Genomic DNA, 20,000 nt, shown 5'->3' on the forward strand with positions numbered 1-20,000 from the left:
CAGCCACTGCACAATGAAATCAACCTGTTTTAGAGTGGATTACAGTTTATGCTAAATGCGGGAAATGAAGTTATGGATGTGATTAAAAGATTAAATTAAAGTTTGGCAAAAAAAATATGTAAAAGTAGGGGCACCCTTAGCTCAGTTGGTAGGGCGTCCCCCCCCCCCCCCCCCCCCGCCCCCCCATGGGCCTCGGCCAGCAGCGGACCCGGGTTCGATTCCAGCCCGTGGTCGTTCTCTGCATGTCACTCCCCTCTCTGCCCCATTTCAACTCTGTCTATACACTATCAATAAAGCATGTTAAAAATGCCCAAAAAATATCTTTAAAAAAAATAAATGTAAAAGTTCTAGTAAATTTCTAGAGCTTCAGCAGCACCACGCAGTCTTTCAGAAGAGAGAAAGTTATTCAAAAGCTGATACAGCCAATACAAATGAGTTAAGATGGTCAAACTACTATTTCTAATGTTCATTTAGAATGTGTTTATGTCCCAGGTCAAAAGTATGTATGAAAGGAAGGAAATTAAATAAATCAAACATTCCCTTATGTATTTCGGCATCTATTTTACCATGATGTAACCCATGCAGGTGGCCTGGCAGATATAACCATGATACAACTGACATCCTGCCCCAGTGTCCAGCTAAATAACAGCATTTCCTGCAACGAGAGACATCACGTCCTGTAGTTTGCAAACATCAAAAACCCAGACAAAACCTCTTGCTGCTCCAGGAATACCCATCATGCTCTTTATCTGTCTGTTTGTAGTGTGTCTTTCCTGTTCACAACTGTCCTTGAGACAGCGAGGTATTTCATCCATGTCTTTATCCTTCTATTGTGTAACATCTCTAATCGCATCGTATGGTCATATGGACACATTTAAATACACACACGCAAATGGACACACACACACGCACAGAAGCTGTCTTTCTGTCTATCTGTCTAGCCCCCCCACAGATTGCAAACACACGCAAACACAGCCGTCTAACAACTGACCCAGATCAATGCAACAATGGCAAGTCCATGTCTGTTGTCGTGCCAACCCCTCCCCCTAGCCTTTGACCTTTTGTTTTTTAAGAAAGAGGCACCCCGGCTTCTTCTTTTTAAGATGGCAGCACTGCAGCGCTAGGCTTTAAAAAAGGGGGCATCCGTAAAATCCCTGCAAAACTTCAACCGCCTGTGCATCTGACCCAGTAAATCACCGTCTGTGTGTGCGTGTGTGTATTGTGTGAGCGTGCCGTTGGGACCGTTACAAAGGCAATCAAAGGGAGAAGAACAACCCTGGGTTAGGTTGCACTAGCTATTGGTGAATCAGTACTACTTGGTTTGTGTGCATAACTTTTAAGTTCTTAGTACCAGTAACTGCTAGGTCATTTCAAACTTGTGATTTTAATATTTAAATTGTTTAACTTCAAAATATAATCTTTATGTAAGAACTAGTTTGTGTAGTTCAACTTAGTACACACTTGTAGCTAGGCTTATTAGTATTGAGGCTAATATTACTGGAATAATTTTTTGTTGTTTAAAGTATGGTATTTTTGTGCAATACAATTGAAATGTTAGCTTAGCTTTCATCCCTATTAAACAGAATTGAAGTGTCAGGCCAGATGTTGGCTATAGTCCATATCAGCAATGTTCAAACTAAATCAACAACTTTTAATAGCAAGCAAGCATTAGCAATCACTGGGTGTGCATGCGTCTAATCTCTACGTGCAACTAGTTTTAACTTAGTGATGCATAAATATCCACAACTAGGCTAGGTTTGAACTGTGATCGCTCAACAACATTTTAATCGCAAGTAACCATCCTGACCAAAAAATCCTGACAAACAGAACAGTTTGTGTGTGTGGTTGTGCGTGCGTGCGTGTGGCGTGCATGCATTCTTGTTCTGAATGACATGAATCTGGATTACATCACAGTTGGAGAATTGGGCTGTGATCTTCTGATCTTCTCTCTGGGCTATGTGAGCTAATGCTACCTCCAGTGCTCTGTCATGCTCATGTCTTTCACGTCCGTGCGTTCACATGTCAACACGTCTAATCTATTGTGAGAACATTGCTGCTCTCTACCCTATACATTTCCTCTAATCCCTCCAGCAACTGATGCAGGATTAAATTACCATCCGTCAATCCCAACGTCTGATCATTCCACACACCAAGACACTGTGGACCCTTATGTGTCAGCGACCACAGTTCGGGCCCCCGGGGGCTAATTCTACGGAATGTGTCACCTGCTTTGCAAATAGCTGCTTCTTATTAAGACTGACATTCGTGGAACACACACACACACACACACACGCACACACACACGCACACGCACACGCACGCACACACACACACACACACACACACACACACACACACACACACACACACACACACACACACACACACACACACACACACACACACACACACACACACACACACACACACACACACACACACACACATCCCCATCTTTACACATTAATACAACTAAGATATACTCATAACTCTTTCTGGTGCAATACATTTGTGTCTGTGCTTGTATCTGCATGTCACAGCAACAAAGGGGAAGCCTATAGGGTCAGTATAGGTAGGAAATAAAGAAAATTAATGCACATTACAGGGACAAAGCAGGAAATCTGTTCTGAACATGGAAATTAATCTCATGTCACCATGGAGATATCCCTCGACAACCCAACGAAACAAAAACCAAACAAAGACATTTTCAGCGCCAACAACAGACTGTGCCAGTGCAACTAATACCTGTGGTAGCAGTAATCAGCCTCGCAGCCACGTTAACAAAAGCACTACAAGTTCTGAGCTATCGTCTCTAGCATCATACACGCAACAAGACAAGCAGCCTAAACGCACACCTCAAACAATGGATACAAATGTGACCCTGCAGCTAACACGCTAAAGCACGGTACCCTGATTCATCAACCTTTAGATGAATGCTCCCCCCTGTCAAAGGCTAGTACAAAGTATGCTATGGGGCTCTACAAGAAAGAGAGGCGAACAACCTGTGAAATGTGAGAAGGTGTACACTGTATAGGCTAGCGTCAGGCCAAGAAACCAAGGTACTCTCTTTAACAAGATGCAAGCGCTGCTGTAATACGATGCTATAGACGGCTCGGGCCAGCCAGGTGATGCTACAAGCTTTTAGCGACAAGTGGTGTGAAAAGAAGGATCGGTGTCTTTTGTCAGAACATACCAAGCACATGCGTAACCAGTTAGCATATTAGCTTTGAGAGGGCCCTAGCTTGAAATAAGGCTAGCACACTGAATGCCATATGTTCACAAGGCTTGAATTGATTGGCTTCAGTTAGGGAAGATGGCAATTTAACCACTGTTTCACATTTATCATTAGCCAGGTACAAAATAGATAGGCCTATCATTTAAATGTATTATACAATTATGCGGATATCCAGTCTCAAACTATAATATCTGCATGTTTAGACGACCAGTGTTGTCCCATTTCCTGTCTGCTTTAATGTCATAACAACAATGGCCGCAGGCTCTGGAAGTTTGTTGTAAATTAACACCGGCGATTGACTGCGATGTAAGCCTGTGTAATATAATGTTACAATTGATCTTGACACATGAGCTAGGCAGGGAAATAATCGCTGTCTCCTTTTAGCTAGATTGGATTTAGTGAAAGACACAAGGAGATCGGCGTGGGAACATCTTGAAGAAAAAAAACATATTTGGACGCTGTGAACGAAAACAACTAATCAACGAGTTTCAATTGAGATCGTACCATTGTGAAAGTATCCATAGAGCCATATGTAAAAAAAAAAAAAAAAAAAAAGACAATTCCCCGTGAACTGAAAAGCACATGCGTATAAGCCGTTTAGTTGGGGAAATAAAGTTGTTGAACTTTTGACCCCTTGAAGCCGGAGCCAGGCGCCTGCACTCCTTGCATCGTACTCTATACCATCATTCAGTGTCAAAGGGCTGAACTGAAGCGGGGGGGTGGGGGAGGGGGGTTGAACACGTGTCGGGATGTGAACGTCACCTGTCAAACTTGAACTCTTAACATAATCTCCCCTTGATAAAGAAAGCTCAAGAAAGCCACATTTTATACACTTTATACTCCCACTCCCTATCAGTGCGGCGCTTGCTCACCCCATGCAACACTATTTATGATCTGTTCCTTTAAAATGAGCTATGCGATTTATGGCTTATATAATGCACTGTTCACTCCCAGTTTGTCTAGATTAGGAAAAAACCTTCTGGCCGGCTGTTTGATTCAGTTCCTTACCTTGTTGTAGTAATGGAGCTGGACAGAGTGCCATTGGCCGTCACTAACCCCGCCCGGTACATAGGGAGACACTGTAGTCTTCTTCTCGCCTGGGGAGGATGGAGGGATGAAAAAGGGGTGGTTGGGGGTGGATAAAATATAGCATTAGAAAATGAACAAATTGAAAAAGGTTATTATAGGGCATGGGAAAGGGGAGAGGCAAACAGTAAAAGTGAATTAGAAATATAACTTGATTGAAGCACAGCTACTGCTTTCTGCTACTGCATAGTTTTGAATTAAACAATCTTGACGTGATTTATTCAACACGGCAAGAACAGAACTATTCACTCAGTGAGTTAAATGGGACCACAAACAGTAAACACCAAACATTTCGTTTCCATGCGGTGGTACAATGTGTTTAAAGGTGCACTATGTAACTTTTGATGTGTCAGAGATGTTGTCATTTTCCAAGCTATATTCTAACAACTGAATAAACAAACTTTACTCATAGGAAAATGAGTGCTGTGCTTAAGCAGTAAAACCAGCAGAAAAGGATGAAGTAATAAGGCCAAAAAACCGTCTCAAAATCTGTCTACAGTTAACTAATGTTTGCTTACATTAGCACCAGGTCATACCAAACCAAGTACGGCTGTATCAGCTAAACTAATGAGCAAAGTGAACTGAGCAAGAGTGTGTTTTATTACTTATAAATTCGACTTCACGTTCGTAGAGAGAAATTTGTTGTATCACCTCTTAAAAGGAGGTGTGTGTGTGTGTGTGTGTGTGTGTGTGTGTGTGTGTGTGTGTGTGTGCTTAATGTGACTGAAGACATGTCTACTTCACTCATCGCCTTCCAAAGGTTATTGATAAGTTACCTTTAAAGGGAAACTCTGTGGCATTACTTGACATATGCAGACCCATACACATACTCACTGATGCTTGCACACACACCATGATCATAAATCAACTGTTGGGTAAGCCAGTATGAGTCCCTAGTATCAATGGCTCTCATTGAGAGGAGTGTAGAGTACAATGGCTTCAGATTTACTGGGGGGTTTAGTCTGTTTGTCAAGGGCAAGAGTAGCCGGGGCAGGAATCTACTGCTCTGGAAATCAGTAAACAGTGAGGAGGAAACACTGTCAAGTATTGTGTGTGTGTGTGTGTGTGTGTGTGTGTGTGTGTGTGTGTGTGTGTGTGTGTGTGTGTGTGTGTGTGTGTGTGTGTGTGTGTGTGTGTCTTTGTGTGTGTCTTTGTGTGTGAGCATATGAGAGAGTTAATGAGTGATTTTGTCATTACCAAGCTGTGCAGGTGAAAGACAGGGATAGGGGGGGGGGGCAAAGTGTGTGTAGGTGAGCGATTGTACGTTCTACTTCGCCCATGTCTTAACAGCGCTACATTAAGATAGAAAAGCACTTGGCGAGATACACTACAAACTAATCAAAGCTAATTTTCCTCTTACCCTACCATTGTTAGTATCATTAACCATGAGTCACAACTATGAGTCCTTAAGTTCTAGTGAGTCATGGATTATGACATTGGGTCGTATTAAAGATTTTGAAGTGGGGCACAAAGACTTGGCTCGGCTCCCAAACATAATCACATTGAACTAGATTCCTCCCTGTTTGGTTCCATGGGAAAGTAGACAAACTAGGAAAGCAACTCCACCGCTCCAAAGGAATACGTGTTTGATCTGCAGTCCAACAGTTACCAGTTTGTAGGAGTGAGTTTTTGATGTGTGTGTTTGTGTGTGTGTGTGCATTATTGTATGTGCATGCTTTCTTTAAAAACGTGTGTGCTTTACCCTCTGTGTGTGTGTGTGTGTGTGTGTGTGTGTGTGTGTGTGTGTGTGTGTGTGTGTGTGTGTGTGTGTGTGTGTGTGTATATGTGCGTGTGTAGGTGTGGGTGTGTTGGTGTGTATTATGTAAGTGTATTTCTGCACACATACACACACACTAATGAACATGTTCCAACTCTGGTGCATTTGGATACGTGCACGCACAAACACAAGCGTGACCAAGAGAAAGTGCACGTCGATAAGACTTGTTTTGCAGGCCCTTTGTGAAAGTCACTCTAGATTAAGTGCAATTATACCTGTGTTAATCTACTTCTAAAGTGTTTAGCTGATATCAACAACAAAGTACTGTTAGTGGTCACCCCACACACACACACACACACACACACACACACACACACACACACACACACACACACACACACACACACACACACACACACACAATCACATTACGTGGCCTAACCTCCAGAGAAGGTGAGCTGAATCTGCTCGTCGATGATCTCCACGGCGATAAAGTCGTGTTTTTCGTTGAATCTGCCGTTGTAGAGAAGCAGGGCGTTCCTCTCTCTGGTAGCAAACCTGCACAGACAGACGGAGTTTGAATTAATAATAATAATAATAATATATTGTAACTGTTTTCTAGAAACCTTAAAGTTGCATTGTATAGGTTATTTTAGCTTCAGCAGTTGTGGAATCAACTCAAAAAGGAAGACATTTTATGTGGTAGCTCCTTGAACTGTACATGTTTGTCTTAGGTTCAAAATAGCTTAGCTTTATGCTGTATAAAGGATGCAATAATGTGTCATAGTTAAAAGTTTAAAGTGAGACTTGTAATGTTTAGACTTTTAGGCTGCCTGGATACCAACTGTTGTCCTCCGCTAGTAATTCATGTTTCCGATCACATTTCTGAGCACCTATCCAACACAAACACAGTGAGACTAAGTGGTTGAGGGCCTTGCTGATGGCTTTATGATGAAAGGGCCCAGGAGCTGTTGAGGAAAAGTCACTTGGAAAGGAAAAGAAAGCAAAGCAAAGGAAAGGCAGGAAGTGTAGAGCCTGTGGAGAGAGAGGATGCATGAGTGTGTACACGTGTGGGAGATGGAGAACGACCCGGCGAATGAGCCAGTACCTACGAGGTTAAGTTCACGTGCGTCGCTGTGTGTGTGTGTGTGTGTGTGGGTTGTGTGTGTGTGTGTGTGTGTGTGTGTGTGTCTGTGTGTGTGTCTGTGTGTGTGTGTTAGTTATTAGTGCAAGGTGAGGGCAGAGGAGTCAGCCGGCAGATGCCAGTGTGGCCGGCGTGCAGGAAGTCAGGATGGCCGTAGCCAAACACTGATAAGGGAAAACCCATCGCACGGCCTTTCCTGTTTTTCGCCTGCACTGCGAACCTTTTTCTCACCGTCGTGTTGTCTATATGAACTCCCATTATCATCTTTTACCGTTAACGAATCAGGCCAAAATATTTTTTACCTCCATAATATTTGTGTGTGCTGAACCAGTGTTGTTTTATTCCAGCGGTTTGGCAGGCACAGCCTATAAAATTGCACGTTCAGGTGGAGTGTGTGTGTCTTCTTTACTCCTGTGTGTGTGTGTGTGTGTGTGTGTGTGTACAGTGTGTGTGTGTGTGCGTGCGTGTGTGTGCGCCTATGGAGAAGAAGGGTGCTGAAACACAATGGGAAAAGTGTGTACATGTTACGGCACGCCCCAGTTGACACACTTTAGCTGACTGAACTACACTTTGTTTATTGGTGCAGCTCCTCGCGCTGCCTAAATGACAGTTTACTACAAACAACGCTACGAGTATCAAAGGCATGTGCTGCTGCCGCTGTGCAGGGAAAAGGTGTCGCAGCAAACCCAGGTTGGACTTATGAAATAAAGAAAAATACTATCCAGATACCAGCCAAAAACCTGTAAATACAAAATGACATACATCTCTACAATACCCTTTGTAGGAAAAGCTTGTCCTGACTACAACAATGACAAGGTTAATTAGTTTCAATGTTTAAAAAAAAAAAAAAAATGTAACCTTGCTCAACTGGTTAAGATGCCCATGTAATGCCCAGTTTTTAGCACAATATCATGTGTTGTGTAGCTATAAAGAGCCTGTTTATAAGAGCCCTTTTTGTTTTACCAGATTCAAGTCAGCTGGGAACATTTAAAAGTAAGCCGGAGAGCTGATAAGTTTATTAAGCTAACGTTGGAAATGAGAAGACTTTTATTGTCTACCTCTGACTGAATTCAAGGACCAGTTTGTTTGGCATTATAGCTGTAGCAACAGTCACTAAGCAAAGTTAGTTACCTTTATCCTGAGCTGAATTTCATGCACACACAGTTATTTGGAAGGAATGGATGGCACTTTGTTGTTAATTGCAAATGAAAAAAACTGTGGTGCAACGAGGAACTTTTTAATATTTCTGAAACAGTCTCATTTCTCCTCTGATGATCATAAATTACATGTAACAGCAAACGAGACCATCAGTGCAAAAAAATGCACTGATGCCTTTGTCATGGGTACGCTCACCCAGGAACAATAGCTTGCATACTAAAAAACACTACTGCTTTTGTCCAATGGGGGTGCAAGAATTAACACAAAGTGAAAGTTCCTCGGAGCTCCTTTTAAAGAAGAAAGTAGGGGATGAATGTAGTACTTACGTTAAGGAGATGGTGAAGTGGAACCTCTGCCTCAGGCCTCTGAAGGTGATGAAGGACTGTCCAGGGAAGCTGCGTGTGGACATCTCACAGTAGGGTTTCTCGTACTCTCCCGTCGGACACTCGCACATGAAACCGCCTGCTAGCCGATTCACACACTTGCCCCCGTTCCTACACACACCAGGCACACACCGTCCGGCCGATACATTCAGCTCACAGTGGTCACCTGTGAGAAAAAAAAGAGGGGAATTAGTTTTAAATGATAAATTACCTGTCATTACATCATATCAAAAACTCATATCATGATTTTATTTTTTCTGTGAAGCGTGTTGTCCACAGTTGAGTGAAATTCGGAATTATCCGATGAGTCATCTGTTTGGAATCCAGTTGTTTAAACAAGACTCCTTTGATTTGCAGTCGAGCCGAGCGCACTCATACAACAGATAAAGTTGTGTTGTTAAGGTCCCTTTTTCAGATCCCCAGTTAAAGAAAAGCCCCATCAAAACATTAGCAACAAGGACATAGCCCTGTTTATGAGCCCTTTTTCTAGGACACTTGGCTGCATTGTAGGCAATTTTGGCCATATTTGGAGAGAAGAGAGAGGGTGGGGAGATAAAGAGGGAGTAAGGGAGTGACAGGAGGGAAGTGGAGAAGGGGAAAGAAAAAAGGGGAGAAGATAAAGAAATAAGGATGAAACATTCCTGCATTAGTTCATATCCACGGCTGACCTCACGCTGCTGCTTCTTAACCACGTAAAGATCAGATAATACCTGACCAGCTAAATCCCCTCTTAGCCTCACTCTAGCCTGGGGTTTTTATGTGAAAAGTTATTGAAAACACTCACTTTCGAATGAATACAGCACATTCCTACAATTATTACAGTGTGTGCCTTTTTGCATACTTTCTGTCAACTTTAACTGTCCATGCGAAACATTTAACAGCCTTACATAAGGGACTACTGTTTACCATGAAAACTGAACGTAGGCATCTACAATATGGGTCTGTTTGATCATTCATGGGTGCAATACTAGCATGCAGCTCTGCAAGTGTTCAGGTTAGTAACACTGACTGTAAAATAGAGGGATTTTTGATTGTTTTTTCACTAAGTAGTCTGAAGAACTTTTAAAACTAGTGGAATAAAAAGTAAGGCAATACTCAGAAACTATACGATATTTTTTTTGCATTTGTTTTCATCTTAAAAACAGTGAAGATTAGAGAAATGATCTGCTGATCAACCTGGAGCCACCATTCTAAAACAATCTACTTGTTCTTTTGCCTGGCTTCCAATTGGGAATTTAGTATAGGCATGGTCCAACCTTGCATGAGACCATTCAAACTAGCCAGGCTAACTAGACGTTGGACTGGCGGCCGGTGCAGCGGCCGGTGCAGCAGCAGCACGGCGTGCTGAGTATACACGAGAGTTTTCGCGAATTAAACCGGAGATTTACCATACTGATGACGGTAGAGTCATAGTCGAGGATGAACTGCTGAACTTTATTGTGATCAAAATGCGAACACTAAGCCAAGATGATATTGTGGCGGTTGTGACGAGCAGTTTCAGCTCCGAGCGGATTGAGTCCTCAAAGGCAGTTTTAGCAGAGCTCTTTCCACACAACAAACGCTGGATCTCCTTCAGGGGACAGAAAAAGGATATTAACAATGTCAAAATGTGCATGCAAGTGCTTAATGAGTGCGGTGAAGAGGCTCCAAGATTTGTGTCGCACTTTTTGGATGAATTACCCCCTGTATCATTTAATCACATTGATGTGTCTGCGCTCCTCGGGAAAATGCAGCAAATCAATGCTGACATTGACTACCTAAAAAGAACTATGGGAACTCAGGTAGATGCCTGTGAAACTATGCGGGAGGTTGCTGAAAAACTTGACAGCCGGCTGACTTCTGTGGAGGGGCACCGTGCCCCGGACGCTACGTCTCCGACTGCCTGCTTCTTTGATGTGGAGATACAACCCGGCCCTGCGCTTTCCTCGAATGTGATGGAGAAGCCGCCGGGCCCTGATGCTGCCCCCGCTGGTGTTAATGGATTGCTGACAATATCGCCTGGCAGGAACGGCGGCTGTCAACCAGCCCCGTATGTAGATCCAGCCCTGGGACGTACGCAGCTGGACCCCCCATGGAGCATGGTGGTAAAGGATGGGCGCCGACTGAAGCAAGTACGACTGAAGCAGGTAGGCCTACCTGAGAACTCTGCACATCGAAGCCCTATACCTTGCAATGTAAAAACTCCGGCAGCAAGGAATGTGAGAAAGAAAACCGGCATAATCGGGACTGGTGTGGATAGCAATATACTGGCTGTCAAAACAAAGATAGTTAAGGTATTTGCTACAAAGTTTGATCTCAGTTTGGAAGCCAACACTCTCAGTGAGTACCTAAAAACTAAGTTGGATCGGGAAGTGACATGTAGAAAAATTGAGTCTTCACAGAGTAGATTTAGTTCCTTCTGTGTCACCGCTGAATGTAATGATGTGGCGGAGCTTTACGACCCGCTGCTTTGGCCCGCTGGTTCTTTTGTCCGACGCTACTATGAGCCCCGTCGCCCTAGAGGAGCAGACGGACGCCCGCCTGGACCAGAGGATGCCCCTCGCTCCCTGGGCGAGGGGCTGCTGCACGGAAACGGGGCTGGGGTGCCTGTCGCATTGGTGGATGAAGACGAGGTGAAGGCCAGCTGCTCCGCAGGGAGCGACAACACACATTAAATGCGTGTTGTTTCATACAACACTCGCGGGTTGCGGGTAGGACATTCTGCTACTGACAGATCAAGACGTCTGGTGGTGGATACACTACTGGATGAATGTGACATTATGTGCCTGCAAGAAACCTGGCTGGCGAAACAAGATCTGGATAAATTGAACACTCTGCACGTGAACTTTCATGGGGCTGGAGAGTCTACTACTGACCTCAGTACGAGGCTGGTTCGAGGTAGGATAGCTGGTGGTGTTGCTATACTGTGGAACATTAAATATGACTCAATGGTGAAGGTGATGCGTCTAAATGTTGACTGGGCCATAGGGCTAGAGTGTAATTTTAATGAAAAGAAATTTACCATTTTAAATGTGTATACACCGTATGAATCGTATGAGCACGAGGATGAATTTCTGAATAGGTTAGCTTTTATTCAGTCCTTCATAGAGGAAAACAGCTCAACTTGTGTTTATGTCATGGGTGATTTTAATGCTGACATGTCTGATAGCAAATCTTTATTTGCAGCACACCTGCAGCAGTTTTGCAATGAGTCCAAATTATTTCTATCGAGTAAAGCTCTGTTGCCTGACACAAGTTTTACCTATGTTAGTGAAGCGTGGCACACAACTTCTTGGTTAGATCATATTGTGACCACAGCTGATGCTCATGCCTCGCTGGTAAATGTGGAGGTTTGTTATGAACTTGCCACCTCTGATCACATACCTATTGCTGCACTGCTAAATGTTGAGAATGTTCCTCTGCTGTCCAGAAATAATAATGCTGCTTCCTCAAGTAAACTGGACTGGTTAAAGCTGAGCAGAGAGGATGTGGCTGGATACTCACTGCGTACTGACAAGCAGTTAAATAATATTGCTCTGCCTCATGAGGCCCTAATGTGCTCTGATATGAATTGTAAGGACGTACAGCATGCTGAAAAACTCTGTGTCATGTATGATACTATTGTGAAATGTCTCAATGCCTCCAGTGAACCTTTTAATAAAGGTAAATGTAAGGTACGCAACATCAGACCTGGGTGGAATGAGTTTGTAGCTGAGCAGCACGCTGAGGCAAGAGAGGCCTTTAGACTCTGGTCAGAGGCAGGTAGGCCTAGACATGGGGTTTTGCTAGATATGAAAAAACGTACAAATGCTAGAGTTAAGTATGCACTCCGGTTTATTAAGAAAAATGAAAACACAATGAGAGCGGACTCGCTTGCCAGAAATTTACAGAACAACAACCCAACTGACTTTTGGAAAGAGGTCAAAGTAATGAATAATAACAAAACACCTCTTCCGTCTGACATTGAAGGTGTTAGTAGCCCAGAAAAAATTGCTGAGCTTTGGCGTGAGCACTACTGTAACCTTTTTAATTGTGTTAAAAGTAATCCAGTTAGGATCAATCATGAACATAGTGATATCTCACCAGATATGATAGTCAGGGCAGCAGATATCTATGATGCCATTAACATGTTGGATAACAACAAAGCCTGCGGTATGGATCGTATATCTGCAGAACACCTCAAGTATGCCAGCCATAAGCTCTGCCCTTTGCTTTCCATGTGTTTTAATGGTTGTCTGGTTCATGGTGTCCTGCCAAATGCTATTATGTCTGTAATATTAGTGCCTGTGCTTAAAGACAAGGCTGGTAAGCTCAACAGTATTGACAATTATCGACCTATTGCATTAGCCAGTATCTTGTCTAAAGTACTGGAGAGAATACTGTTGAATAAGCTAGAAATGTATATTCTTACTACTGACAATCAGTTTGGGTTCAAAAGAAAACATGGCACTGACCTGTGTATCTATGCTCTTAAAGAGATTGTGTTCAGGTACACTAGCCTGAACACATCTGTATTTCTATGTTTTATTGATGCATCAAAGGCATTTGACAGAATAAATCATGAAAAATTGTTTGTAAAACTGTTAGATAGAGGTGCCCCTAAATTTTTAGTAAGAATTTTAGTGTTTTGGTATGCCCATCAAACTTTTTGCGTTAAATGGGACAATGTTTTATCTGCTCCTTTTTGTGTAAGCAATGGTGTGCGGCAAGGAGGAATTCTGTCTCCTATGTTATTTAATGTTTATATGGATGACCTCTCTAAGCAACTTCAAGAGTGTAAGACTGGGTGTGTGGTGGGAGAGAGTATTATCAACCACCTCATCTACGCTGATGATTTGGTCATCATGTCGCCATATAGTGCCGGGCTACAGCAACTGCTTCAAGTGTGCTCTAGTTACGGCATCCAATATGACATTAAGTTCAATCCAAAGAAGAGTGTTATTATGATTGTTAAAACTAAGGAGGATCAGAAGCTAACGTTTCCTTCATTCTCACTGTCAGACTGTACTCTACAGGTGGTTAGAAAGGTACGTTATTTAGGTCACATCATCACTGATGATCTTTGTGATGATGATGATGTCCAGCGCCAGTGCTGTAAACTTTATGCACAGGCCAATATGTTGGCACGCAAATTTCATATGTGCACAGAAGATGTGAAAGTTAGTCTCTTCAGAGCTTACTGTACCCCATTTTACACAGCTCAGCTCTGGTGTAAATATAGAACAGCTAAACTAAGGAAGCTGCAGGTAGCGTATAACGATGCCTTTAGGATCCTCCTTAAGCTTCCAAGGTGGACTAGTGCTAGCTCCTTGTTTGTGACTAGTAATGTCCCCACCTTTCATGCTGTGTTGAGGAATTTAATGTATACATTTATGTGTCGACTTCTTGAGTCAAAAAACAAAGTAATAATTGCACTCACTGACACTAAACAGAGTGATACAAGGTACTCCTCTGGGCTGTGGAAACATTGGAATCGATGCTTGTATGTATTTTAATCTGTGTTGACTTGTATTTGTATTGTATTTGTATTGTCTTTTTATATGGAACTTTGAGTCCGGAATAAAGTATTCATTCATTCAATGGTCTTAAATGCCAGGGAATTTCCACAAATCAGTCCTTCAAAGTGATGCTTAAAGGTTTTTATGTTGAAATAAAATTGATTATATCGTGTTATCTCATTCGGTTGCTTTCTGCAGTGGGTCCTGCCATGGGAAATTCCTCCTAAATGACCACGTAGCTGTGTCCCAAAATCAGAGATGACATTCCTCCACTAATAACACCAGAAGACCTCTTTCTGCAATATTATTTGTGATTGGTGCATCTGTGTCCCCCATGCAGTGTCGTGTCTCAACTCGCTCGTCCAGACAAGATCACACACACACACACACACACACACACACACACACACACACACACACACACACACACACACACACACACACACACACACACACACACACACACACACACACACACACACACACACACACACACACACACACAGACCCCCAACACCACAGCCTGGAACCAAGCTAATGGCCCTTCTCTCCTCGGCATAATCCTTTTTTCCGTGGGCGAATTATAAGGATCTGTTTCCCTGTAATGCACGGAAACCCAAGGAGGACAGAGAAGCCCCCCCTACCCCAACCCCCCCATCCCCTGTCATCGGCCCCATAATGGCTACTGATGGGCCCTGACTATCTGGAGTTGAACTGTGACCTTCAAAGCGGAGCCTCCGACATGTAGGTAAAGAGAGATATGATTGGCGAATGGAGAGGAAGGCGAGAGTGGGCCAGTGAGTGACAAAGGCAGGTATATAATCAGGTAATTACATCAGATAGGCATAGAGGAAGAGAGGTAGAGTGTTGGGGGGGGGGGGGGGGTTGAGACAGAGGCAAAATAGGGATGTGGGCTGTCAGGGCCCATCCAGCCCCTATTAGGGAGAGAGACAGTCAGCCAGGTATCAGATGTACCAGGGGGAAGTATGGGAGGAAGATCACTGGCATCTGGGAAATATTTTCGGAAAAACTATTTGAATGGGAATGATGAAAGCTTCAGAGGTTTTTACCATGGCTCGTCTAACATGTGAACGTAGTGCAGAGGGACTGTAGGGGCTTCAAGGCTGGGGTTAGGGTTGTTTACTCTAAATTAATATAAAAGCTAGGTTTTTAGGTTAAAGCAACCCCATGGAGTTTTTATCCCAACAAACAAAAGTTATGTTCACATTAAGTGTTCCTTGCCACATTTTAATGTGTGTATCCTAGAGGTCCCACTAAGTGTTGAATGTGTTTTATTCTTCATAAAAACCACCGGCAAATGTCAATCAAAATGTGCTGCTAATTCAAATTTGTTCTAAGAAGACTTAATGAACCGGTGAAATCCATGAACTTTTCGTGCATAGAGCCGCCCCTTTGTAATAAATGTTGTGTCTATTTTTCATTTTTTTTTCAAGCTAAACGGTGACTATGTTGATATGGTTTTGGTTAAAGGGTTAAGTGATATCTGAGACGTATGCGGTTTGACCAGTATAGCCAGCATTCCGCACACCTCAATACAGAAGAAGAATCTACTGTATGTGTGTACGTATGCTTTTGTGAAGGTGGCTTTACCTACACTATAACAAAGCGTTTTTTTTCCCTTGCTGAACTGGGGTCGACCTCAAGCTTCAACAATAGGTGTTGAGAGCTTTTACAACCTGTCAGTGCGGTTTGGCAGTTTTGTACAAGTCATTAAAGCCTTTGTCAGTAACAATATGATCCCCTTGCTCACACATATAAAAGACTTGGAAAGTTTTCCTTGGAGAAGGGTTCCTTTTGTGGTGGCTTTAATACACACAGATTATTATCATATACTGTATGTGTAATGTGTATTAAAGCTGTAGTGTGTAACTTCTGTCACCCCCATAGGGAACTCTAAGTATCTACAACAACTCTTTCTGCACATCTGCATGTACGTACATGAGGTTAGTCTTGGGTGAACGCGCATGGATTTTTTTCCTTCTGCTGTACGTTCAGGTTTTTACTTAGCGAAAGAATCAATAACTTAAACATTTCGTGGGCGCTTCTTGAGAGCTCCTGCCCCAGCGTCGGGGGGGGGGGGGGGGGGGGGGGGGGGGGTAACACCCGTTTGTAAACGCTTCCATTTGGGAGTTTTGAGGAGCTGATAGGCTTAATCAACTTTGTGTCAACTCATTTGGCCATGGCTTAAATGTAACTGGCATTCATTTATAGGTTATAAGAAGTTACGCACTATAGCTTTAAATTCCCTTTTTCCTCCTAGTAACTCACCGGTGTAGTCTTCCAGGCACTCGCAGGTGTAGCCTCCCTCTCGGCTGCGGCATCTCCCGTTGTTCATGCAGGGTCCAGAGTAGCAGAGGTCGATCTCCGTCTCGCAGTAGTCCCCGGTGAAGCCCAGCGGACAGCGGCAGCGCAGGCCGTTGATGGGGTGGATGGGCCGGAACAGAACCGTGTCGGAGGCGATGAAGGGAGGAGAGCTGTCGAACTTCAGCACCGACACACACTTCATGTAGTTCTCGCAGGGCTCCCGCAGGCAGATGTTGTCGTCAAACGGCAACACCTAATGACAAGAAGAAACATCAGTTGCCCTGAATAGATTTGCTATCCCTCTGTAGTTTTGAGAGCATTAAAGGTCACATATTATGCTAATTTTCAGGTTCAAAACTGTAATTTGGGTTTTTAATAGAAACTGTTTAAATGTTGTAGTGTCCAAAAAACCTTTATATTTCATACAGTGCCATTGCTCTCAGCCTCTGTCTGAACAGTCCGTTCTCTTTAAGCCCCGCCTTCCAGAAGCCCAGTCTGCTCTGATTTCCCTTGATTTTTTTTTCTTTCATACTTTGAGAGCCTCTGGACACATTTGGGGACCCATATTTATGTTTAAAAAAACATGGAAACGTGCATTTTGCATAGAAGGTGGCCTTTTAAATGGTTTTAGAGTAGTATTTTACACTTGAGAAGCTGAAAGTGCATCTATGTGACCATGTTTACTGTAAGTTACCTCCTGAGAGGATATGAGCCTGAGCAGAGTCCTGTTGAGGTAGATCTGCTCCTGGAGCTCCTCTGAAGGGAAGAAGGCCCCTTTACCCGGGACACCACCGGGTTGTAGGGCTGAGAAGGTGACGTTGAGGATGGAGCCCTGTACGTCTGTGTCGTTCTGGATGTTGAACACAAACACTGCCTCTCGTTTGGTAGACAAGACTGCAGCCACGCCCTCCAGAAAGAGGCTGAGCAGAGGGGACAGGAAGCGCTCCTGGGACATGTTCTCCAGTCGCACTGTGATGCTGTTAGTCAACATGTCGTCAGTGATGATGGTGACACGCAGAGTGCACAGGGCCACAACACGGTGGATTCCATCTGGGAGAAAGAGAGAAGATGTTTTGATGTTAATATACGCATTGGAAGCGTCAAATAGTAGCAAAGGGGAAGAAAGCAGCAAGTTAAAAGAATGGAGACTTGATATAGAGAGTGTTTTCTGTGATCAGAGCATATAAGCAAAGCAGTGGAAGGTCCTATGAAGCCAACAACAACAACACACACACACACACACACACACACACACACACACACACACACACACACACACACACACACACACACACACACCCAAGCAAAAGGTTTTTCCAAAGTCACTTCACAGTCAGTGTCTTTAAGTTCAGAAATGACCTTCAAAATATACTGACATTTCAAAATAAAAGAAATTCCATTCTCTAAAAATACAACCAATGCAGACCAACAGTAAAAAGACATTAGTAATGATTTACTTCAGTTTGTATATATCTATTTCCTGACTGCTATCACGTTACACTGAGACATAGAGGGATGCGACTGTCTCTTGATTTACTGCCACACCGCTCCCTCTTTATGTCTGTGAACAACTGCCTCCTCCACCCACGTTGTCTGTCTTCTCTGCCGCTTTCTCTGTATCGACTAAATGTGTGAGACATTATTAATTTTCTGCTTTTTAAATATCTATTATGGCCTTATTAATAACACACGATAAATAAAGGAGCGCCATTGTTTACAAGATAAAGGTTTGCTGAATTATTGTGGTAGAGTTTCAAAGTAAGTAATAAACATTTTCTTGCAAGCATAACGTGGCAAAGTAATCAGGAAAAATTCAACAAAGCAAGAGAAAAGTCACTAAACTCACCCTAAACTCTAATATAGGCGGTTAGCTGTAGCATCAGGGACCACTGTTCTTCTACCCAGTGCTGGTAGAATGTACACCAGTTGGCCGGATTCCTATCTCTTCTGCACTCCCTGCCCTCTCTACACTGCAGCTTAACTGCCTGACTTGTTTACTTTGTAACACTTTTGCGGCTAGATTGAATTAAGTGGGTGCCAGTCGGAGTGAGATTCGGTGTGATTCAAGCCCCAAGGCTGTGTGTAATTGGATCAGTCTAGTATTTCTGCCCCCCGGGGAGGGCTGGGTATGGTCTCATACCTACTCCTGACACAACTGTAAAGCTCTGGTGCCTATGGAGGGAAACAGACGGCTATAGGCTGCAGAGGGCACAGGGATGGGGTGAGATACAGCTGACAACAGGTGGCGCGGGCAGATGAAATTCGCATGATACTATTGAAGAAGGGGCAGGGAGGATGGGTCGGATTGCAAAGCACCGTACCGAGCACATGTGTGTCGTATGCATGTTTCCAAGTGTGTGTGTGTGTGTGTGTGTGTACATTAAGGGTTGAAAGAGTCATGTTGGGGTTAGACCACAGGTGCCCTGTCACTCTCAGATCTAAATGAGGTCACTTCTCAGGACCCTCTCAACACACACACACACACACACACACACACACACACACACACACACACACACACACACACACACACACACACACACACACACACACACACACACACACACACACACACACACACACACACACACACACACAGTCAATCAAAGAGTGGGGTGTGGACAGGCTTGCTCATCAGACCCCAGGCCAACTGCTAACCAGAATGGAGGTCAAGGCACCAGGACCAATAACACAAGGATACAAGGGTCAGATACTGCGGTGCAGTCAACTAACTACTGCTGCAACTAAACGTAAATCACGGTGCATGGGTGGCAACGGAGTGACGAGAAGCCCCCACACACCAGTGCAGAGGCACATTAACGAGCCACTCTGCGGGACAGTGACATTGCGTAGCAGCTGCGGTGTGTGTGGGACAGCCATAATGCACTTGGATTGGAGGCGCTCATTCAATGCAGTGCTAACAGACAGACTATCTGTTGGCAACCTTTCTGCAGCGCACCTGTCTCTCCCTGTAACTATTGTTATCCCACTTGCCGCCAGAGATCCGTCATGTGTTAGTTCACAAACACACTTGTATGTACACACACATCTGGCATGGAGTCATAACGCGGCAGAGATCAAACAAATTACATCACTTCCAGCACAAAGTCACATCAAATGAGTCTGTACCCATGTACTGTATGGTCCTGACACAATCTGTTAGCGCTATAGGCCGAGCTAAACACAACACTGTAGCCCTGTGCGAGCTCACGCTTGTCAATCACATTTATTCCTTCTCATTTCACACTTTAAAACAAACAAAGCACAGTACACGCTGAAAGCAACGCTGAGGGTATGGCTTTCACGCGATGACTGACACGGGACTTCATAGGATGCGAGCCGAGCTATTTTCGTGACTAAATAAACTACAGCATATAAGGTCTCCGACACAAAGTCAGCGCTCAATTAGGTTCTTGGAGTGTGAAGGCCTTGCACTGTGGGAACTGTTTTCGCAGGGGAAGGTGGTTTGAGGGGG

General features: G+C 43.8%; 1 protein-coding gene across 5 annotated transcripts in view; it reads right to left on the reverse strand.

The window, feature by feature from the left end:
• The window catches only part of celsr1a (cadherin EGF LAG seven-pass G-type receptor 1a), a 96,113-nt gene that overhangs the window by 43,166 nt on the left and 32,947 nt on the right, over positions 1 to 20,000 (reverse strand). For all 5 annotated transcript variants that reach the window (XM_080050857.1, XM_080050858.1, XM_080050856.1 and 2 more), the window contains exons 2-6: positions 17,220 to 17,575; positions 16,490 to 16,778; positions 8,667 to 8,889; positions 6,481 to 6,596; positions 4,244 to 4,332 (exon numbers count right to left, since the gene is read on the reverse strand). In XM_080050857.1, coding sequence (XP_079906983.1) covers positions 4,244 to 4,332; positions 6,481 to 6,596; positions 8,667 to 8,889; positions 16,490 to 16,778; positions 17,220 to 17,575 — 1,073 coding nt within the window. The remainder of the gene's footprint in view (positions 1 to 4,243; positions 4,333 to 6,480; positions 6,597 to 8,666; positions 8,890 to 16,489; positions 16,779 to 17,219; positions 17,576 to 20,000) is intronic.

Source organism: Ammodytes marinus (assembly GCF_949987685.1).
Source record: "Ammodytes marinus genome assembly, chromosome: 22".
In the NCBI taxonomy this organism is placed as follows: domain Eukaryota; kingdom Metazoa; phylum Chordata; class Actinopteri; order Uranoscopiformes; family Ammodytidae; genus Ammodytes; species Ammodytes marinus.